Genomic DNA, 23989 nt, shown 5'->3' on the forward strand with positions numbered 1-23989 from the left:
CCAAAAAATGCTTTTTTCATGCCTCTCTGCCACAGACCCCTCAAACCAAGGGTAAAGGAAAAATCGGGAGATGGAGCTATACTAAAGGGAAGGGCAAAAACATCCTTGTTCCCCAGCAGCAACACCAACAGGACAAGCAATGACTCCGACTCCGTAGGAGGGAGGCTCTCGGATTTTTTCCATCAGTGGCAGGTTATTTGCAATTGCCATTGCGTCCTCAATGTTGTTGTCAGGAACATGATATATTTGATTGTCTATGATCACGCACACTGAGCTCGGCTATGTCCATTAAAGCTGAGCACAGACACACGCTGCGGGCTTTTTGACCCCCTTCCTCCCAGCCCTTGCTCCCTGCTGACAATATAGCTGTAACATGAAACTACAGTGTGGGACTCTGCCCCCCTCCCTCTCGAATGCAGGAGTGAGCAGCAAACCTTTTGTCTGAAACCATGTGCTCTTTTGTTCATGTACAAACTTAATACTAAGGCATAACTTGACCCTAATTAGAAACAGAGATATGAAAGTTATATATTTGGTATGTGCATCAGCCAGGCCATCACCCAATGTTTTCCAATTTCCTGTACCCTGGGTATCCGAGAAACAAATTACTGCTTACTTGCAGTGTATAGCCAGGTCATATTTGGTCTTAATAGAATGCTAGTCGCAAAACAAGATCAATGGTAATTCCATCGTCGCTATACGAGGTTGCATCCTGGAGCTACAGTGGATATGAATGTTCCATAACTCTGAGTCCCTCTGAGAATGTAGGAGTGCACTCCATAGCTCCGCCCACTCAGTGATGTCACGACCAAGGGGTATAAGACCGTGAGAGCTCATTTATCACTAGCCTTTGACCAGGAAGCTAGCCGAGAGACACTCTGTAATGCATCTTGATGTATCACCCCTCCCCCGCACCACATGTTCTGCTATGAAATGACATAAGGAACTGTAAGTGTTTTTTCAACTTTAATCCCTTTTTATTTGTAATGGTTTGTACATACAATACTTGTCTACTTTTATAAGCTCTTTTTATACTTTTGTAAACACTGCCTACCTTTTTGGAGTAAAATATATAAAATTACTAGCTTTGGTTCTCCTTGCTCTATAACGTACTGTCACATCCTCTGAAGTGAATTATGCTACTAATTTGGGTTGGCTCCGGACCCGTTATTAACCCCTTCATGACCTTGCCGTTTTTTGCAATTCTGACCAGTGTCCCTTTATGAGGTAATAACTCAGGAACGCTTCAACGGATCCTAGCGATTCTGAGATTGTTTTTTCGTGACATATTGGGCTTCATGTTAGTGGTAAATTTAGGTCGATAATTTCTGAGTTTATTTGTGAAAAAAACGGAAATTTGGCAAAAATTTTGAAAATTTCGCAATTTTCACATTTTGAATTTTTATTCTGTTAAACCAGAGAGTTATGTGACACAAAATAGTTAATAAATAACATTTCCCACATGTCTACTTTACATCAGCACAATTTTGGAAACAAATTTTTTTTTTGCTAGGAAGTTATAAGGGTTAAAATTTGACCAGTGATTTCTCATTTTTACAACAAAATTTACAAAACCATTTTTTTTAGGGACCACCTCACATTTGAAGTCAGTTTGAGGGTTCTATATGGCTGAAAATACCCAAAAGTGACACCATTCTAAAAACTGCACCCCTCAAGGTGCTCAAAACCACATTCAAGAAGTTTATTAACCCTTCAGGTGTTTCACAGCAGCAGAAGCAACATGGAAGTAAAAAATGAACATTTAACTTTTTAGTCACAAAAATGATATTTTAGCGAAAAATTTTTTATTTTCCCAAGGGTAAAAGGAGAAACTGGACCACGGACGTTGTTGTCCAATTTGTCCTGAGTACGCTGATACCTGATATGTGGGGGTAAACCACTGTTTGGGCGCACGGCAGGGCTCGGAAGGGAAGGAGCGCCATTTGACTTTTTCAATGAAAAATTGGCTCCAATCTTTAGCGGACACCATGTCGCGTTTGGAGAGCCCCCGTGTGCCTAAACATTGGAGCTCCCCCACAAGTGACCCCATTTTGGAAACTAGACCCCCCAAGGAACTTATCTAGAAGCATAGTGAGCACTTTAAACCCCCAGGTGCTTCACAAATTGATCCGTAAAAATGAAAAAGTACTTTTTTTTCACAAAAAAATTATTTTAGCCTCAATTTTTTCATTTTCACATGGGCAACAGGATAAAATGGATCCTAAATTTTGTTGGGCAATTTCTCCTGAGTACACCAATACCTCACATGTGGGGGTAAACCACTGTTTGGGCACATGGTAAGGCTCGGAAGGGAAGGAGCGCCATTTGACTTTTTGAATGAAAAATTATCTCCATCGTTAGCGGACACCATGTCGCGTTTGGAAAGCCCCTGTGTGCCTAAACATTGGAGCTCCTCCACAAGTGACCCCATTTTGGAAACTAGACCCCCCAAGGAACTCATCTAGAGGCATAGTGAGCACTTTAAACCCCCAGGTGCTTCACAAATTGATCCGCAAAAATGAAAAAGTACTTTTTTTCACACAAAATTTCTTTTAGCCTCAATTCTTTCATTTTCACATGGGCAACAGGATAAAATGGATCCTAAAATTTGTTGGGCAATTTCTCCTGAGCATGCCGATACCTCATATGTGGGGGTAAACCACTGTTTGGGTGCACGGCAAGGCTCGGAAGGGGAGGCGTGCCATTTGACTTTTTGAATGGAAAATTAGCTCCAATCGTTAGCGGACACCATGTCGCGTTTGGAGAGCCCCTGTGTGCCTAAACATTGGAGCTCCCCTACAAGTGACCCCATTTTGGAAACTAGACCCCCCAAGGAACTTATCTAGATGCATAGTGAGCACTTATAACCCCCAGGTGCTTCACAGAAGTTTATAACGCAGAGCCGTGAAAATAAAAAAATAATTTTTCTTTCCTCAAAAATGATTTTTAGCCCAGAATTTTTTATTTTCCCAAGGGTAATAGGAGAAATTGGACCCCAAATGTTGTTGTCCAGTTTGTCCTGAGTACGATGATACCCCATATGTGGGGGTAAACCACTGTTTGGGCGCACGGCAGGGCTCGGAAGGGAAGGCACGCCATTTGGCTTTTTGAATGGAAAATTAGCTCCAATCATTAGCGGACACCATGTCGCGTTTGGAGAGCCCCTGTGTGCCTAAACATTGGAGCTCCCGCACAAGTGACCCCATTTTGGAAACTAGACCTCCCAAGGAACTAATCTAGATGTGTGGTGAGCACTTTGAACCCCCAAGTGCTTCACAGAAGTTTATAACGCAGAGCCATGAAAATAAAAAATAATTTTTCTTTTCTCAAAAATGATTTTTTAGCCCACAATTTTTTATTTTCCCAAGGGTAATAGGAGAAATTGGACCCCATAAGTTGTTTTCCAGTTTCTCCTGAGTACGATGATACCCCATATGTGGGGGTAAACCACTGTTTTGGCACACGTCGGGGTTCGGAAGGGAAGTAGTGACGTTTTGAAATGCAGACTTTGATGGAATGCTCTGCGGGCGTCAGGTTGCGTTTGCAGAGCCCCTGATGTGCCTAAACAGTAGGAACTCCCCACAATTGACTGCATTTTGGAAACAAGACCCCCAAGGGAACTTATCTAGATGTGTAGTGAGCACTTTGAGCCCCCAAGTGCTTCACAGAAGTTTATAACGCAGAGCCGTGAAAATAAAAAATGTGTTTCCTTTCCTCAAAAATATTTTTTTAGCCCAGAATTTTTTTATTTTTGCAAGAGTAACAGGAGAAATTGGACCCCAAAAGTTGTTGTCCAGTTTCTCCTGAGTACGATGATACCCCATATGTGGGGGTAAACCACTGTTTTGGCACACGTCGGGGTTCGGAAGGGAAGTAGTGACGTTTTGAAATGCAGACTTTGATGGAATGCTCTGCGGGCATCAGGTTGCGTTTGCAGAGCCCCTGATGTGCCTAAACAGTAGGAACTCCCCACAAGTGACTCCATTTTGGAAACTAGACCCCCAAGGGAACTTATCTAGATGTGTGGTGAGCACTTTGAACCCCCAAGTGCTTCACAGAAGTTTATAACGCAGAGCCGTGAAAATAATAAATGTGTTTCCTTTCCTCAAAAATATTTTTTTAGCCCAGAATTTTTTATTTTTGCAAGAGTAACAGGAGAAATTGGACCCCAAAAGTTGTTGTCCAGTTTCTCCTGAGTACGCTGATACCCCATATGTGGGGGTAAACCACTGTTTGGGTACATGCCGGGGCTCGGAAGGGAAGTAGTGACGTTTTGGAATGCAGACTTTGATGGAATGGTCTGCGGGCATCATGTTACGTTTGCAGAGCCCCTGATATGCCTAAACAGTAGAAACCCCCCACAAGTGACCCCATTTTGGAAACTAGACCCCCCAAGGAACTTATCTAGATGTGTGGTGAGCACGTTCAACCCCCAAGTGCTTCACAGAAGTTTACAACGCAGAGCCGTGAAAATAAAAAAATCATTTTTCTTTCCTCAAAAAAGATGTTTTAGCAAGCAATTTTTTATTTTCACAAGGGTAACAGGAGAATTTGGACCCCAATATTTGTTGCCCAGTTTGTTGTGAGTACGCTGATACCCCATATGTGGGGGTAAACCACTGTTTGGGCACACGTCAGGGCTCGGAAGGGAAGTAGTGACATTTGAAATGCAGACTTTGATGGAATGGTCTGCGGGCGTCACATTGCATTTGCAGAGCCCCTGATGTGCCTAAACAGTAGAAACACCCTACAAGTGACCCCATTTTGGAAACTAGACCCCCGAAGGAACTTATCTAGATGTGTGGTGAGCACTTTCAACCCCCAAGTGCTTCACAGAAGTTTATAACGCAGAGCCGTGAAAATAAAAAATAATTGTTCTTTCCTCAAAAATTATGTTTTAGCAAGTAATTTTTTATTTTTGCAAGGGTAACAGGAGAAATTGGACCCCAACAGTTGTTGCCCAGTTTGTCCTGAGTACGCTGGTACCCCAAATGTGGGGGTAAACCACTGTTTGGGCGCACGTCGGGGCTTGGAAGGGCGGGAGCACCATTTGACTTTTTGAACGCAAGATTGGCTGGAATCAATGGTGGCGCCATGTTGCGTTTGGAGACCCCTGATGTGCCTAAACAGTGGAAACCCCTCAATTCTAACTTCAACACTAACCCCAACACACCCCTAATCCTAATCCCAACTGTAGCCATAACCCTAATCACAACCCTAACCCCAACACACCCCTAACCACAACCCTAACCGCAACACAACCGTAACCCTAATTCCAACCCTAATCCTAACCCTAATCCCAACCGTAACCCTAATCCCAACCCTAACCACAACTGTAACCCCAACACACCCCTAACCCTATCCGTAACCCTAACCACAAGCCTATTCTTAACCCTATTTCCAACCCTAGCCCTAATTCCAACCCTAACCCTAAGGTTATGTGCCCACATTGCGGATTCGTGTGAGATTTTTCCGCACGATTTTTGAAAAATCTGCAGGTAAAAGGCACTGCGTTTTGCCTGCGGATTTACAGCAGATTTCCAGTGTTTTTTTGTGCGGATTTCACCTGCGGATTCCTATTGAGGAACAGGTGTAAAACGCTGCGGAATCCGCACAAAGAATTGACATGCTGCGGAAAATACAATGCAGCGTTTCTGCACGGAATTTTCCGCACCATGGGCACAGCAGATTTGGTTTTCCTTAGGTGTACATGGTACTGTAAACCTGATGGAAAACTGCTTCGAATTCGCAGCGGCCAATCCGCTGCGGATCCGCGGCCAATCCGCTGCCAATCCGCTGCGGATCCGCGGCCAATCCGCTGCCAATCCGCTGCAGATCCGCGGCCAATCCGCTGCCGATCCGCTGCGGATCCACGGCCAATCCGCTGCGGATCCGCTGCAGATCCGCGGCCAATCCGCTGCGGATCCGCTGCCGATCCGCTGCGGATCCGCGGCCAATCCGCTGCCAATCCGCTGCAGATCCGCGGCCAATCCGCTGCCGATCCGCTGCGGATCCGCGGCCAATCCGCTGCAGATCCGCGGCCAATCCGCTGCGGATCCGCGGCCGATCCGCTGCGGATCCGCGGCCGATCCACTGCGGATCCGCTGCGGATCCGCGGCCGATCCGCTGCGGATCCGCGGCCGATCCGCTGCCGATCCGCGGCCGATCCGCTGCGGATCCGCTGCCGATCCGCTGCGGATCCGCGGCCGATCCGCTCTGTGTGCACATGCCATAACCCTACCCCTAACCCTACCCGTAACCCTACCCCTAACCCTACCCCTAGTTCTAACCCTAACCCTAGTGGAAAAAGAAAAAAAAATATTTTCTTTATTTTATTATTGTCCCTACCTATGGGGGTGATAAAGGGGGGGGTTTATTTATTATTTTTTTTATTTTGATCGCTGTGGTAGAACCTACCACAGCGATCAAAATGTACCTGTAACGAATCTGCCAGCCCAGGGAGAAGACGGACCGACTTCGGGAGGATCGGTAAGTATGAGGGGGTGGTGGGGGGGGATCGGAGGACGGGGGGAGCGGACAGGAGCACGGGGGAGCGGACAGGAGCACGGGGGAGCGAACAGGGGGACGGAGGGGGTACCTGACAGAACGGAGGACTGGGGAGGAGATCGGGGGCGGTGGGGGGGGCCAGTACATGATTTCCAGCCATGGCAGATGCTATTGCAGCATCGGCCATGGCTGGATTGCAATATTTCACCCATTTTCATAGGTGAAATATTGCAAATTGCTCTGATTGGCTATTGCACTTTCAACAGCCAATCAGAGCGATCGTAGCCACGTGGGGGCAAAGCCACCCCCCCTAGGCTGAAGTACAACTCCCCCTCTCCCTGCAGATCGGGTAAAATAGGAATTAACCCTTTCACCCGATCTGCAGGGATGCGATCATTCCATGACGCCGCATAGGCGTCATGGGTCGGGAAGGGGTTAAGAAATCGGAGCAGGTGGCAGCGGATTTGTCCTGTGCTTTTGGGAAACCTGGTAGCGACGGACAGCATTGATAATTATCGTTCCCATCTGAGTGGGAGTAGTTATATCGCCCTCGCTGCAGTGATCCCATTAGCCAGTAAAAAGTAAGGCAGCCTTTCTGGCGACTAATTATCCTAGGTGCAGTATCCTGTCTGACCTGAGGATACGGGGGCACCAGAGAGCTGCAAGTTACAAACCAGAACGGGGAAGTGGGATATAGATAAATCCCCTTCAGAAAGACCTGGGGAAACCAAACAACCCCAGTTCATGACATATTAGTGTGAGCGGTGGAGATGATAAAGATATCTTTCCTGTGATTTGTGACAGTAGTCAAGGAGGGCCTCCTTATAGAGTTCAAATCCTCCCCTCCTCAGGGTCTAAGAGTCACCTCCCTACCATCTCAGGGAGTCCAAGACCTACTAATCTCAGGTCTTCAGGATCTGTTAGAATCAAATGCAATCTCCCCATGACCTGTGTACGAGTGGGGAAGAGGTCACTACTCCTGACTCTTTCTAGTGAAAAAACCTTCAGGGGAGGTATGCATCATAATAAATTTGAAGAGTCTCAACCGTCACATTATGTATCGGATTTTCAAGATAGAATCGGTGAAATCGGCGATCCCCCTGATAGGACCTCTTTACTCTATGGCAACCATCGACCTGAAGGAGCGCCTAGTCTACTCCCGCCTTACCCGTTACCTCTCCACTCATTCCCTCCTAGACCCTTCACAGTCCGGGTTCCGCCCCCTACATTCAACAGAAACTGCACTCATCAAGGTGACCAATGACCTTCTGACAGCAAAATGTAACGGTGACCACTCTCTGCTCATTCTCCTCGATCTTTCTGCAGCTTTCGACACTGTTGACCACCCTCTCCTACTCTCTAGGCTCCAGTCACTAGGCATTAAGAACACTGCTCTCTCCTGGTTCTCTTCCTATCTTTCTGAACGCTCCTTCAGTGTTCTGTTCTCCGGCTCCACTTCATCTCCTCTTCCTCTCACTGTCGGGGTACCTCAGGGCTCAGTCCTTGGCCCCCTTCTCTTCTCCCTCTACACGGCCCCAATTGGACAGACCATCAGCAGATTTGGCTTTCAGTACCATCTTTACGCTGATGACACACAACTATACACATCAGCCCCTGACCTTACCCCCGCTGTACTACAGAACGCCACTGACTGTCTGTCTGCAGTCTCTAACATCATGTCCGCTCTCTATCTGAAGCTCAACCTCTCCAAAACTGAACTTCTTCTGCTCCCGCCTTCTACTAACCTCCCTAAATCTGACATTTCCCTCTCCGTGGGTGGCACCATAATAACACCCCGGCAGCAGGCACGCTGTCTGGGTGTCATGTTTGACTCCGATCTCTCCTTCACCTCCCACATACAATCTATTGCCCGCTCGTGCCGCTTACACCTAAAGAACATCTCTAGAATCCGCCCTTTTCTCACCATGGAGACAACAAAAACTCTCACTGTCGCCCTAATCCACTCCCGTCTGGACTACTGTAACTCTCTTTTAATTGGCCTCCCCCTCACGCGACTTTCCCCTCTCCAGTCTATCCTTAATGCAGCAGCCAGGGTCGTCCATCTGGCTAATCGTTACTCGGACGTGTCCGCTCTTCGCCAGTCATTACACTGGCTGCCCATTCATTACAGGATACAATTCAAAGTACTTGTTCTCACCCACAAAGCTCTCCACAGTGCGGCACCCCCTTACATCTCCTCCCTCATTTCTGTCTATCGGCCTAACCGACCTCTGCGCTCTGCAAACGACTTTCGACTAACCTCTGCACTAATCCGTACGTCCCACTCCCGACTCCAAGACTTCTCCCGTGCTGCGCCAATCCTCTGGAATGCTCTACCCCAAGATATTAGGACCATCCACAACTTGCATAGCTTTAGGCGCTCACTCAAAACTCATTTGTTCAGAGCGGCCTATCGCGTTCCCTAATCAGTCATTTTATGTTTGTGTGTGTGTGTAGCCCATTCACTATCTCACCTACCCCCCACCCCCTGAAGATGGCTGGACCATCATTGTAAATACATCATTGTAAATACACACCTGTACTTTGTATCTCCCCACCTCATTGTAGATTGTAAGCTCTCACGAGCAGGGTCGTCTTATTTTGCTTTATTGCTGTATTGTTAACATTGTTACCTATGACTGTTGTGTTTGAAACTGTTAAACTGTAAAGCGCTGCGGAATATGTTGGCGCTATATAAATAAAGATTATTATTATTATTATTATATGCCAATCCATCCTCGCCACAGAAAGAATCTGAGATTTGCAGTCCTACAAAACCAGCAGGTGAAGCACTATCAATACAACGTGCTCCCTTTTGGCATTTCCTCGGCACCAAGGGTGTTCTCCAGGATAAAGGCCCCATCTCACTTAGCGACGCTAAAGCGATCCCGACGATACGACCTGTCCAGGATCGTTGCTGCGTCGCTATGAGGTCGCTGGTGAGATGTCAAACAGTGAGATCTTCCCAACGACGCAGCAGCGATGCGGCGACCTGTACAACGATGTCGTTGTGACCCTGTCACATGGCTGCTATTATAACGATACAGACCTCGATGAGGGACGTCCTGTGTGACGTTGTAGTCACACAGGCGTGCATTTGCGTTGCCTTTTCCGCGCCCATTCAGTTCCGATTGGTGGTCGCTACTGCGTACTGATTGGTTGGCGGCCTTGCCATATGGGGCGACACGATAGCTCTTCCGTCCTTTGTTCCTGAGCGCGTGGTGGATTGCAGATCGTTGTAGGGTTCTGTTCCTGAGCGCGTGGTGGATTGCAGATCGTTGTAGAGTTCTCCGGCCTGCGACTCCTCTTCGATTCTATTCTTCAACGGTTCTTCTGATATCTATACTTTTGTGCACGGTAGGTATCTTTGGGGTCTCAAATGCATTTCCATTTTCCTTAATTTATTATAGGCCCCAACTAATAATCTGCTATCTTTGCTCTGGGAGGAGGGAGGGAGGGCTTGGCTGCTATCTGTGTACATATACTTTTGAACATGCAGCCATTTTAGGTAGTCTCGTGGGCACACAGTAGTGTGGCTCAAACTTAACTCTTTTTAAAATGTTGTTTAAAATGTTCCATATATGCTCACTGTATGCTATTCTTTCTTTCTGATGTCTTAGAATACCGAGGAATTTGTACGGGAATTGATTGAGATGTATCGGTCCCTGCCCTGCCTTTGGCAGATTAAATCTGCTGACTACAGCAACAGAAATAAAAAAAGGGAGGCATATTGCAAACTTGTTGCTCTTTTTAAGCAGCATAACCCCTGCGAGAAGGTGGATGAGAGTGTTGTCCGTAAAAAGATCCAGGGTCTACGCACAGTTTATAAAAAGGAGCTGAACAAAGTGGTGAAGTCCAAGAAGTCTGGTGCCGCCACAGATGAGGTTTATGTGCCCTCGTTATGGTACTATGACTTGCTTGGCTTCACCCGTGACCAGGAACTGCCGCGCACGATGGCATCTTCAATGCGGCAGTCCCTGGATCAAGACCCTGTGATCCCGACTGACACCCCTGTTGGAGATGTAAGTACCTTCTTCTTCTTTGCTTGCTTTCCTGTAAAAAGCATTAAAACTTGGTCTCTCAGGCCAAAGTATAATAGAAAATAGTAACTAACTTTTTCCCTCTTTTATTATGCTGCATTTTCTAAAAGTTATCCCTTCCACTTCAGATAAGTACAATCCTTTACTTTTTTGCCCCACTCAGTGCTCATACCGTTGAATGACAAATCCTATCCTGTACTACAAGTTCCTCCCCTTAATTCTTAATTTTCTAATTTTCTGTTCCTGCAGCAAGATCGGCATGATGATCTGTCCACACCCACCAGTAACGACATGCTGGGTGATGAATCGAGCCTGGCGGAGGCTCCTGAGGGGTCGAGTGAAGACCCTGCATCCTCAACCCTCAACACAGCTTTTGTACCACGGCGGATAAACAATTGTCGTAGAAGAAAGGACACCTTGTTGCCATCAACAGAACTAGTCACTTTGGCAAAGCAGATGTTAAGCCAGCAGAGCAACACTACCGTGGACAGCTTTGCCAACTTTGCCTCTGATCGGCTAGGGAAGCTGGAAGACACACAAAGGATCCACGCTGAAAGGGTAATTTTTGAAACTTTAAGCAAAGCGGCAGCCGGTCAACTTGATCAAACGTCCAGTGTACACAGTTTTATGGAACATGATCCTTGTCCACGGCAGCCAATGAACCAAACGCCTGAGGCAATGCGTGGCACACCAGCACACTGTCGGATTATGTCTCATCCAAACCTGCCGCTTGCCCCTCCACCACAATATCCCAGGTTTTCCCATTCTTTCCTTGGACAATTATCTTCTCCGCCCAGCCAAGGATTTTTGAATGCTGAAAACCATTATGAACAACTGTAGTGCCATTTAACATTTTGGGTTTAAGTATAATTGTAAAATAGTTAAGTTATTGTTTATGAAAGAGTTAATTTAAAAAGTTTATTTATGTTAATATTTGTTATAAATAAAAATGTTTTGTTGATTCAAACTTGCAGCCTGCTTTACTGAATTCAGCATATAGTTATTTGCATGTCTAGTAGGCGGGGTAATGGGCTGGGTGCATGTATACAGATGCATACATATAATGAGTGTGAGTGATGAAACATGTTTGTTGTTTTTAACAAAGCGTACACAACAGTGGTTATAAACTGTAATTTTGTTTTATAACGAAAATAAAGATAACAACAAAAAAAAAATTAAATACAACAAAAACAACAACAACCAAAAAAAATTAATGGCTGCCGCTCTGCTGTTGTGCAGCCACAAAACTTGCCAGCATCACTCCGTGCTGTTTGACTTGCTCAGTCAGTGTCCGCTGTGTCGCCATCATCCTCCTGTGTGAAGCCAGGAGGTCCTCTAATGTAGGGATTTCTATGGAGGGAATGGTAAAACTTATTTTGTACATGCATCTAACTATCAGGTACGTGTTTGTTATTTAACACTTACGGTTTCCGGGTAGCTCGGGTGATGACGAGCTAAGGGACCACCCGGATCCTCTGGCATCACCGGCTAGGGAAAGATACAACACTTCATAGTACACGACAGGCCTATCCTTTACAAGTTGTATGGACCTTTTTTTAAGTGCAAGAATTACCGGGAGACAAGGCTTCACCCATATCACGGAGTGATGCTGGCGAGCCTGTTGGTGACGAGCCTGTAGGTGACTCCGGCTGGGGCTCCGGGTCTGCAGGTGCTGGAGAAAAAATAAATTATTACATTATTACATACCTGAGGTGCTGCACTGTAATTACTGTTGTAACTAATGTGCCGCCATATACAGGGCTGTATTTTGGGTCATATGATCAGGGCCCTCATTGTATGCAGGACTGTGCAGTGCTGGTTGTCAGAGTGATGGATGAGGGTTCGTTTGTGTGTGGGGTAAGGAGGGGTTTACAGTGTGGATGGAGCAGAGCCGGATGTGTACGAGCTGTACGGAGATGACTGGCATGTGTGCGAGGTGTACGGAGTGGAGCCGCGTGGGTGCGAAGCGGAGTCGTGTGTTTGTGTGTGTGTGTACGGTGTACGTAGCGGAGCCGGGTGTGTACGAGGAGCACAGAGCGGAGCCGGGTGTGTACGAGGCGCACTGAGTGCAGCCGGGTGTGTACGAGGAGCACTGAGTGCAGCCGGGTGTGTACCAGGAGCACTCGGCGGAGCCGGGTGTGTACGAGGCACAATGAGTGCAGCCGGGTGTGTACCAGGAGCACTCGGCGGAGCCGGGTGTGTACGAGGCGCAATGAGTGCAACCGGGTGTGTACCAGGAGCACTCGGCGGAGCCGGGTGTGTACGAGGCGCACTGAGTGCAGCCGGGTGTGTACGAGGAGCACTGAGTGCAGCCGGGTGTGTACCAGGAGCACTCGGCGGAGCCGGGTGTGTACGAGGCGCACTGAGTGCAGCCGGGTGTGTACCAGGAGCACTCGGCGGAGCCGGGTGTGTACGAGGCGCACTGAGTGCAGCCGGGTGTGTACGAGGAGCACTGAGTGCAGCCGGGTGTGTACCAGGAGCACTCGGCGGAGCCGGGTGTGTACGAGGCGCACTGAGTGCAGCCGGGTGTGTACGAGGAGCACTGAGTGCAGCCGGGTGTGTACGAGGAGCACTGAGTGCAGCCGGGTGTGTACGAGGAGCACTGAGTGCAGCCGGGTGTGTACGAGAAGCACTGAGTGCAGCCGGGTGTGTACCAGGAGCACTCGGCGGAGCCGGGTGTGTACGAGGCGCACTGAGTGCAGCCGGGTGTGTGTGGAGCGGACCGGCATGTGTGCAGTGCCACATGCGTGTGTGTACGGAGCAAAGCATTATGTGCTGCCATTATACAAGATGGAGAACTGTGTGGTGCATATGTTGCATGTCGTCGCATGGTGCATGTCGTCGCATGGTGCATATCGTCGCATGGTGCATGTCGTCACATGGTGCATGTTGTCACATGTCGCATGTCATCGCATGGTGCATGTCACATGTCGTTGCATGTTGCATGTCGCCGCATGTTGCATGTCATGTCATGTCGGCTTGATGTTGGCGGTGAGCTACTTGAAGTGCATTGCTTTCCTGGCGGCCATATTTCTGAAGCTTTGTGCGGAGATTGTGATCTTGGTCCAGATGCAATCTCAGTCTGCTTTTGCGCCGACTATGGCGGACGTATTCCTGAAGCTGGGAAAATAATGCACTTACGCCGTAGCCAGGAGCACGCAGGCAGCATTGGTGTGGTTTATAGTTTAGTTTATGGTCAGAGAGGGATGTTGATGAGCAAGGAAGGTGCAGGGAAAGGTAGTGATGGCTACTTGCGGACATGTGCGGCACTTGCGGTTTTGCACTTGCGGTGAGACAAAAAAACACTGCTATCAGCGTTTTTTTTTCTGCTGTTTTTTAGAACCGCAAGTGCTGCACATGTCCACAAGTCCCATAGGGAATGAATGAGGCCAAATGCAGTGTTGTCGTAACACGACAGATGAGGAAAAACTGTTGGATCTGCCATGAATGACAAAAAACATTGGTGTGACAGTAGCCCAAGTAACTGCGGACAGTCTCTGCATACTCATCAATGGGGGAGGCAGCACAAAAAGTGCCGAGGGCAGCAGAAACACTAAATACGGCCGTGGCCATATACTATGCTAACCTATCTTAACACCACTCACCACGATGGGGCAGGCTCTGTGACCGGATGCTGGCAATACGCTCAGTGGACCTGTACTGCAGATCCGCCAGCTTCTTCCTGATCTGGGTACTGGAGCGCTGCACCCCAAATCTCTGGGCTAGGCCCCGACTGATCCTACGCAGCACAGCCTGCTTGTGGAGGACAGGATGTTCAGGGTGCTTATGACACCCATAATCCCTGGCATCTACCTCTGTTACTAAGTAGCGCACTTCTGCATCGCCCCATGGTGTTGCTCGTCTCCTGGCCGCCATTTTGCCGCCTCTAGTTACAAGCTAGGCCGCAGCAATGTCCTTTAACCCGCCCACAACGCATCAACGCCGTAAACCACGCCTACGACGCATCAACGTCACCGCGGTTATTACAGGACGCTACTGCGTGCGCGAAGGAAGCGGCCTGAATTCTAAACTCCAGGTCTACCAAAGACGCTACTGCGTTCTAAAAGTGACGCATTATCAATACAGCGTCTCCGGTTGCACAGGAAGACTGGAGTGTTGGTGGTTTTAATGTATGGATATGTATTTATGTTTAGATAGGTATTTATATTTGTATGTCTGTGAGTATGTATGTGTATATGTTGGTATCTGTGTAGATTTCTATGTTGGTGTATATGGATGTATCTGTATACATAGGAATACACGTATGTATATACGGGCCCTTACTACTGTTTGGAGGAATGCACACGGCAGGTTAGTGCAGACAACGCCGTAATAAGCAAGAGCATCCCCCTAATGCGTCTGCTGATGCAAAGTTTGACGCACATAAAGGAGCAGGCACCTGCCCTTAATTGGCCGAATATGCGTTGCATGCCACCTAATGGAAGCTGCATAGAGCCTATGTTTTTATTTTAGGCCTACGAAGTCCTCCGCTGACCACACCAATGCTGCCTGAGTACCCCTGCCACCTAATGGTGGATAGAGCCTATTTCGTTATTTCAGGCCTAGGAAGTCTGTCTGCGGTCTTCCTGTGTAGATTTCTATGTATGTGTATATGGATGTATCTGTATACATGAGTACACGTATGTATATACGGGCCCTTACTACTGAAAGAATGAGAAACAAAGCTTTTGCAAAGTAAAACACACATTTTATTAGACAAATCAGTACAATAATTAAAACAGTGTATAAATGTCAGTAGTAGGCCACTATAAGTTCTGATGCTGCCATGTAACAGCACCAGGACCGTTAAAATATTGGCAGTAGTTGTCTCGGCAGGTCTTCGCATCGTGGGTGTTTCTGCCAGGTCCCAATGGTTGAAGGCCTGCAATTGCGGGATCGTCTGCGTGCCATTCACCGAGCTGCACTTCCCCATTTACTAGGCCCACAGAGTCCATGAAGCCAGGTGGACTGTACGCCAAAGCATCGCGACGGCGAAGGAAGTTGTGAAGCACACAACAAGCCAAAACAACGGAGTCTATCGATTCAAGCTTCATGTTAATAGGCGTGTGGAAAACTCTGAAGCGATTAGCCATGATACCGAATGCATTTTCTACAACCCGACGTGCCCTTGACAAGCGGTAATTGAAAATTCTTCTTTCCTCTGTTAGACTTTTTTGGGGGAACGGTTTGATAAGATTGGGATGAAGCGGGAAGGCCTCATCACCGATAAACACAAAATTAAGGTTGCCTCTAGTCTCGGAGTTGGGAGGCAAGTGAAGGTCACAGTTGTTCAAACGCTCTCCAAAGAGTGTGTGCTCTAAAACACCACCATCGGAAACCCTTCCGTTCATGCCAACATCTACATTTATAAATTCGTAATTCGCGTTAACAAGGGCCATCAGGATGATGCTGAAATAGCCCTTATAATTATAGAAATAGGATCCGCTGTTCGGCGGTTGAGTGATCCGGACATGTTTCCCGTCCAAAGCCCCACCACAGTTAGGGAACTGCCAAAGCTGCTCAAAATCGGAGGCAATCTTTTTCCATTCCTCCTCCGTGTTGGGAAACTGCATGTAGCTACGTAGACTGTGGAAAATCGCATTACATGTCTCTGGAATTAGAACGCTGAGCAGGGGCCTTGAAATGGCTGAAGAAAAATGCAAGTCTTGTAGCGAGCGCCCGGTGGCCAGGAATCGCAGCGTGACTGCCAATCTTTCATCTGCCGGGATGGCAGCATGCATCGCTGTATCCTTCCGTTGAATCAGTGGAGTAATTTTTTCCAGTAAATGTTTGAAGGATTCCTCAGACATCCGCAGATAGTTGCGTAAATCATGAGGATTCTTATCCTGAAGCTCTCTTAGAGGTTGCATGTGGGACAAATCAGACCTCTTCTGCAGCCACTCTCTGGTCCACATGCGACGCTTTCGTTTGGAACGCCTCTCTAGCATCCGTGCCTCATCTTGACGGGGAGCTTCCTCAACCAGCAATGCAGCAAACACAACAGCACACTGCGCATTATTCATGATGCTGTAAACTTAAACACATAAAATAAAAAGATTAGAAAGTTATTAAAAAAAAATTAATAAATAAAAAAAAAAATGCACTCCATTCCGTTACCATGCATGACAGAAAACATGCTGTATGGGTGTGCACGCACAAGACCCCATAAAATAGCAGCCCGTGTAAAAGTATATGTACACAGATAGCAGCTAAGCCCTCACTCCCTCCCTCCAGAGCAATGATAGCAGGTAATTAGTAGGTGCCCTATAAAAATTTAGGGGAAAATGAAAACGCATTTGAGACCCCAAAAGATACCTACTGTGCACAAAGTATAGTTGTCAGAAGAACCGATGAAGAACAAATTATTAATCAAAGAGGAGTCGCAGGCCGGAGAACTCTACAACGATCTGCAAACCACCATGCGGTCAGGAACAAAGGACGGAAGGGCTAATGTGTTGCCTCATAGGCATGGCCGCAAACCAATCAGAACGCAGAAGCGACCACCAATCGGAACTGAATGGGCGCGGAAAAGGCTACGCAAATGCACGCCTATGTGTCGGTGTCTGAGTCGTCAATGAGGTCGTTGGTAAGGTGTCAAACAGCGATGTGTGTTACCCAGCGGGACCTCAACGACCAAAAAAAGGTCCAGGCCATTCCGACACGACCAGCGATCTCGCAGCAGGGGCCTGGTCGCTGGTACGTGTCACACATAGCGAGATCGCTACTGAGGTCGCTGTTGCGTCACAAAACTTGTGACTCAGCAGCGATCTCGCTAGCGATCTCGCTATGTGAGACGGGGGCTTAATGTCAGAGGCAGTGACCTACACCAGGGGGCAGGGTATCTGCATTGTTCCTTATCTGGACTATCTCCTAATCATAGCCCCATCTGCTCAGAATCTCAGGAGTCATGTAGCAAGGTCTCTAGAAGTTTTACAATCACAGGGGTGGCTCCCAAATCTGAGAAAATCAGAACTCAAACGCGCCACAACAAGAAGGTTCCTGGGAGTTCTACTGGATTTGGGAAAACATGTCCTTCCTACCAGAAGATCATCGCCTGACTGTGATAACCAAGATCTCATAATTCAGGCAAAAGAGGTCCCCTACCCTTCGGGCAGCTATGTCTGTCCCATGCTCCATGACCTCTTGCATTCAGTCAGTGCCTTGGGCTCAAGCCCACTCCAGGGTCCTACAGACTCATATTCTCAAGAGCTGGAACAGGAATCCCAACTCACTGAGCAGGAGAGTTCAGACCCCAGGCTGAGTAAAGGCTTCCCTGGCTTGGTGGTTGAGCCCCAAAAATCTACACAGGGGTGTAGCCTGGTCTCAAACACCTCTAGTCCTGGTAACAACCGACGCCAGCAAGAGAGGCTGGGGTGCTGTAGTGTTCCATACTCCTTTCCAGGGACGCTGGAATCCAGAGACAGGTGCCAGGTCCTCCAACTTCAGAGACCTGAGGGCAGTGGAGGAGGCCTTTCTTGCAGCAAACAACCTAGTCACTGGTTGTCACATCAGAGTATATTCGGACAACATAACTACAGTAGCCCACTTCAGACATCAGGGCAGCACAAAGTTAGACAGCTTGAAGAACATATCAAGCTGAATATTTTGTTGGGCCAAAAAACATCTTTCCCTCACAGCCGTCCATCTAAAAGGGTCCTCCAACCTCCAAGCAGATTTCCTGAGTCGCCAGGACATACAGCCAGGAGAATGAAGCCTGAACAAGGGAATCTTCCAGATGCTAGTAGCAAGATGGGGTCTTCCAGAGATAGACTTATTTTCCTCAGGCCAAAATACCTATTTCTCCCTGAACCCCAGGGACAAGTCCATGGGAGTGGATGTCTTCACTCAGCAGTGGAGCTTCCAGTTAGCCTATGTGTTTCCTCCAATTCCGATACTGGCAAGGACTCTTTTGAAGATCCGTGAAAATCAGGTACCAACCATCCTAGTGGCTCCAATGTGGCCAAAAAGGAGCTCGTTCAAGCTTATCATCGATCTCCAGGTAGATGGTCCAGTTCAGTTGCCACTGAACGCTGATCTTCTCTCAAAGGGACCTCTGCATCATCCGGATCCTCAAAAGCTGAGATTAGCTGCTTGGTTACTGAGGCCCAGGTGTTATGCGCTCGAGGGCTTTAGGGCAAGGTAATTTCCACCTTACAGAAGTCCAGAAAACCAGTCACTAATACCATTTATAACAAGGTGTGGAAAAAATGTTCATCCTGGTTCACGCCTAATTTACCAGATCCGTTCCACCCCAACATTTTGCATATATTAGACTTTTTACAGAGGGGGTTAGAGTAAGGGTACCGTTACACTTAACGATTTACCAACGATCACGACCAGCGATACGACCTGGCCGTGATCGTTGGTAAGTCGGTGTGGTTGCTGGGGAGCTGTCACACAGACAGCTCTCCAGCGACCAACGATGCCGAAGTCCCTGGGTAACCAGGGTAAACATCGAGTTACTAAGCGCAGGGCCGCGCTTAGTAACCCGATGTTTACCCTGATTACCATCGTAAATGTAAAAAAAAACACTACATACTCACATTCCGGTGTCACGTCCCCCGCCGTCTGCTTCCCGCACTGACTGTGAGTGCCGGCCGTAAAGTAAAAGCAGAGCGCAGCGGTGACGTCACCGCTGTGCTGTGCTTTACGGCCGGCACTCACAGTCAGTGCGGGAAGCAGACGGCGGGGGACGTGACACCAGAATGTGAGTATGTACTGTTTTTTTTTTTTTTACATTTACGATGGTAACCAGGGTAAACATAGGGTTACTAAGCGCGGCCCTGCGCTTAGTAACCCGATGTTTACCCTGGTTACAAGCGAACACATCGCTGGATCGGTGTCACACACACCGATCCAGCGATGACAGCGGGAGATCCAGCGACGAAATAAAGTTCCAAACGATCTGCTACGACGTACGATTCTCAGCGGGGTCCCTGATCGCTGCTGCGTGTCAGACACAGCGATATCGTATGGATATCGCTGGAACGTCACGGATCGTGCCGTCATAGCGACCAAAGTGCCACTGTGAGACGGTACCCTTGGGCCTCAAGCCTAGTACCTTGAAGGTTCAGGTCTCTGCCTTGAGCTCTATGTTTGATCAAAACTTAGCCAACCATCTTTGGATTAAAAGGTTCATGGTATCAGCCCTTAGACTACATCCCGGGAATCAGTCTGTTATCCCCTCCTGGGATCTAAATTTAGTCCTCAAAGGCCTCACACAACTGCCATTTGAACCTCTATCCTCCTGTACCCCTCAGCTTCTTTCATTCAAAGCAGCCTTCCTAGTCACTATAACTACAGCAAGACGTATAGGGGAATTACAGGCATTATCTATAAGAGAACCTATCTAATCATCAGAGACGATTGTATAGTTCTTCATCTTGATCCGTCTTTTCTGCCCAAGGTGGTGTCCGATTTCCAACGTTCACAAGGCATCGTCCTCCCCTCCTTTTTCCAGAATCCAACAAATGCAAAAGAGGAGGCATTCCATACTTTCGATGTTTCGCGTACGGTTTTTCACTACTTACAGCAAACCAAACCATGGAGAGTTGACCAGAATGTATTTGTTCATCCATCGAAAAGTACCATCACAAATTGGATCAAGAGGGCCATATCTGAAGCATATCTAGTCCAGAATATGACACCCCCCTCCGGGGCTCATTTTACAAGGTCTACCTCAGCCTCCTGGGCTGAAAGAGCAGGCGCATCTACCGAGCAGATTTTCAGGGCCGCTACATGGTCTTCACTTTATACTTTTACCAGACACTATAGATTAACAATAATAATCTTTATATATAGCGCTAACATATTCCACAGCGCTTTACAGTTTGCATACATTATCATCGCTGTCCCTGATGGGGCTCACAATCTAAATTCCCTATCAGAATGTGGGAGGAAACCGGAGTACCCAGAGGAAACCCAAGCAAACACAGGGAGAACATACCAACTATATGCAGATGTTGTCTTTGATGGGATTTGAACCCAGGACTCCAGCGCTGCAAGGCTGCAGTGCAATCCACTGAGACACCGTGCTCAGTGGACTTATTGTCCAATAGGGATTTAGCCTTTGGCCGGAAGGTGCTTCAGGCCATTATCCCCCCAGTGGAAAATTGGTTGGTATTCCTCCTATGCTGTCGTGGAAAGCGACTAGAGAAAATAGAATTACTCTTACCGGTAATTTGGTTTCTAGGAACCTTCCACGACAGCAACTAATTCCCTCCCTATGTTTCTTGGATAATTCCTGGGAATATAAAGGTAACTGGTGCTATGGTGTTAGTTGTAAGTCACTAGCGAGTAGGAGGTGGGGGGGCTTTTAACCTCTTTGTGCTTCCAGTCCCCCATTAGGGCGTGGAGACAACCTCCTATGTTCTCGTGGAATGTTCCTAGAAACTGAATTACCGGTAAGACTAATTCTATTATCTGCGCTAGATGCTTCGCTTGTCTGCTGTACTGCATACACTGGTGTTCTGGCCCTTGCTCATCCACATGTCATCTATCAGGTACAGCTCTGCTGTGCTGTCTCTTTTGGTCCAGGCTGCTCACTCCAACCTATGGCTTTCAGATTCCACTTCACCATGTGAGCTTATTACATAGCATCATTTGGCTTTGGCAACCATGTCACTTTTGCAAAACCTGAGAGCCACCAGTATCTATTTTTGGCCCATCAGCACAAATAACTGAACTCAGATCACACATCAATATTGACCTACAGTGGAAATAAAGTCACCCATATTAAAATTCCAGGTTTTTGCTATGTAAACATTTTTTATAAAAAAAAATAATTTCAAATTTTTTTTATCTGAGCTACCTCAATAGTTTCGAATGGAGCCTCCGTCAATGCTGTCAGCACTAGGTTCAAATCCCATGGTACCAAGCTCTGCTTAAGGATGGGCCTAGATCTAGCCGCTGCTGTAATAAACCTGGATACCCAATAATTGCCTGCTAGATCACAATTATACAGGGCTCCAAATGCCGACACCTGAACTTTAAGGGTGCTCGTGGCCAGACCATCTCCTAGCCCCTCTGTAGGAATTCCAACACCTGGTTTATCTTAACTTTTCCCCCAATCTCCGCCCCCGAGACTGACAGGAACTTTCTCCAGGTTCTGGCATATATTCTAGTTGTGGATGCCTTCCTACTTTTTAGCAAAGTTACTAGACCCCGAGAAAACCCTTTCTCCTTCAGCAATGCCCTCTCAAACTCCATGCCGTCAGATGTAGGTTGGACAATTGTGGATGGAAGATCAGTCCCTGTGAGAGGAGATCTGGGAGTTCCGGGAGAACCCATGGGTTGGTGACGGACATCTTTTCTAGCCAGGGAAACCACGGTCTTCTGGACCAGAATGGAGCTATCAGAATCACAGATGCCCTGTCTTCCCGTATGTTCCTTAGAACTAACGGAGTCAGGGCTATGGGAGGGAAGGCATATGCAAGCCTGAAATCCCATGGGATCAAAAAAGCATTCACAGCATGTGGATCTTCTCTGGGGTTTAAAGAACAAAACCGCTGCACTTTCCTGTTCCCCTTGTTGGCGAAAATATCTATGACCGGTGACCCCCATATCTGCACAATCTGGTTGACGACAGTCTGATTCAACACCCATTCCCCCAGCCTGAGCTCGTTGCAGCTTAAAAAAAAAATTGCCTCTGATGTTCTCTTTTCCTTTTATATGTAGGTATGTTGACAGCAGATGAGTTTTGGCCATCTGAAAAATACGATCCGTCACCTCCATCAAAGACCTTGACCGAGTTACCCCTAGGTGGTTAATGTAGGCCACAGTTACCTGATTGTCTGAAAACACTCTGATATGCCGACCCTGCATATTAATATGCAGATATTAATAAACCACCCCAATTTTTCTTCAACAGACATTACTGCCTCTAGTTGATCTTTAAAGAGTAGTTTTATTGCTGACCTTACCGACACTATTTTAAAGGATCGGACCAACAAGAATCTATTCAGACCCTTCAGATTAATAATGGTCTGAAAGGAACAGTCTGGTTTCTTAATCAGGAAGAGGGAGGAATAGAACCCCTTACCTCTCTCTGACTCAGGAACGTCTATCAAGACTGCTTTCTGTTGTAGTTCCTGGACCTCGGACTCCCAACACCTGTTCTGCTGATGAAGAACGAGTGGGAGTTAACATAAACCTGTCGTGAGGTAATTCCCGGAACTCAAACTTAAGACCTGTGCTGATGACATCATGTATTCACGTACTGTCGAAAATTTCTGACAAGGCCGGGTAGAAAGCCGAAAGCCTCCCCCCCACCTGGGCCGGCAGTCATTGGGACGGTTTCCTGCAATCCCGGGAAGAACCGAACAAATAACCTCTACCTTTTTGTTGCTGTCCCATCTAGTTTTATCCCTAGACAACCTCCTACGACTGGACCACCTCCTACTGAAATCACGCCTGTATGAAGGACCCGCTAAGCTAGGGAACTTTTTCTTGCTGTCCCCTGCCTTCTCCAAGAGTTCATCCAATACTGGCCCAAACAGATGTACTCTTCACAAGGGATACTGCGCACAACTTAGACCTGGCCTGAATAGCCCCTGGCCAGCACTTTAGTCATAGGGCCCTGCGTGCAGCATTAGAAAGGGCCGCAGTTCTTGCTGCTAGCCTGAGTCCACTAATGCATCCGATAAAAAAGCAGCAGCCCCCTGGATCATGGGAAGGGAAGACAGAATACTGTCTCTAGAAGCCTTTTCCCTAAACTGTTCCTCCAACCAGTCTAAGCAGACCATTAACGACCTGGCTGTGCAGGTGGCCGCCACTGCTGGTCTAAGGGACCCTGCTGACATTTCCCAGGCACCCTTTAGAAAGATATCTCCTTTCCTGTCCAATAGGTCCTTTAAATTCCCCATATCTTCAAATGGCAGTGAGGCCTTCCTAGATACTTTAGCAAGTGCTGTATCTAGTTTACCCCCCTCCACGACTGCACCCCTGGCCCATGCGCGGCATCCCCACATCCGGCTCCAACACAACGCCTCGCTCCGGACCGCGACCCCCGACTCACCGCCACGGCCACCATCTTTACCGGTGACCCCTGGCCACATCATAGGAGCGTGATCTGCTGCGTCACCAAGGCCTGCCAGCGACACCCACTGCAAAAGCCCCTGACCACATCACCGGGTCACGCCGCGGCCGAGTCACCAAGGCTCCAACCCCGGCCGTGTCACTGAGGACTTGACCCGGCCTCGTCATCAGGGCGTGCCAGATGCCACCGCACATGCGCCGGTGATTGGACGCACATTACAGCCCTCCGCCGCCGGAACCACCGGCCAGCCGCCCAGGAAATACCGCCGTGAGCCCGGCGCAGCCCAAGGAGACGGACACCACCGCAGCATATACTTACCCGCACCTGCGGCGATGGATCACCACCAAGCTCACTCTCCTCCCTGGAGGCTGCTTCTTCTGCTGTTGCCTACATATGCAGTACCCCT

The 23989-nt window shown here is 47.9% G+C and overlaps 3 protein-coding genes across 8 annotated transcripts in view; 1 reads left to right on the forward strand and 2 right to left on the reverse strand.

The window, feature by feature from the left end:
* The window catches only part of LOC143802809 (uncharacterized), a 410869-nt gene that overhangs the window by 241270 nt on the left and 145610 nt on the right, over positions 1–23989 (forward strand). The gene's annotated exons all lie outside the window — the stretch shown is intronic.
* Positions 1–23989, reverse strand: part of LOC143802984 (uncharacterized) — a 143031-nt gene that overhangs the window by 35855 nt on the left and 83187 nt on the right. The gene's annotated exons all lie outside the window — the stretch shown is intronic.
* LOC143802895 (uncharacterized) overlaps positions 11404–23989 on the reverse strand; it is a 71935-nt gene continuing 59349 nt past the window's right edge. For 3 of the 4 annotated variants that reach the window (XM_077281368.1, XM_077281366.1, XM_077281367.1), the window contains one exon: positions 15261–16581. In XM_077281368.1, coding sequence (XP_077137483.1) covers positions 15314–16581 — 1268 coding nt within the window. In that variant the 3' untranslated portion in view covers positions 15261–15313. Of the gene's footprint in view, positions 11898–11972; positions 12036–12120; positions 12220–15260; positions 16582–23989 lie in introns of those variants that run through there. The other variant, XM_077281370.1, reaches the window with a different exon arrangement.

The sequence above is a fragment of the Ranitomeya variabilis genome, chromosome 1 (assembly GCF_051348905.1).
Source record: "Ranitomeya variabilis isolate aRanVar5 chromosome 1, aRanVar5.hap1, whole genome shotgun sequence".
NCBI classification, from domain to species: Eukaryota; Metazoa; Chordata; class Amphibia; order Anura; family Dendrobatidae; genus Ranitomeya; species Ranitomeya variabilis.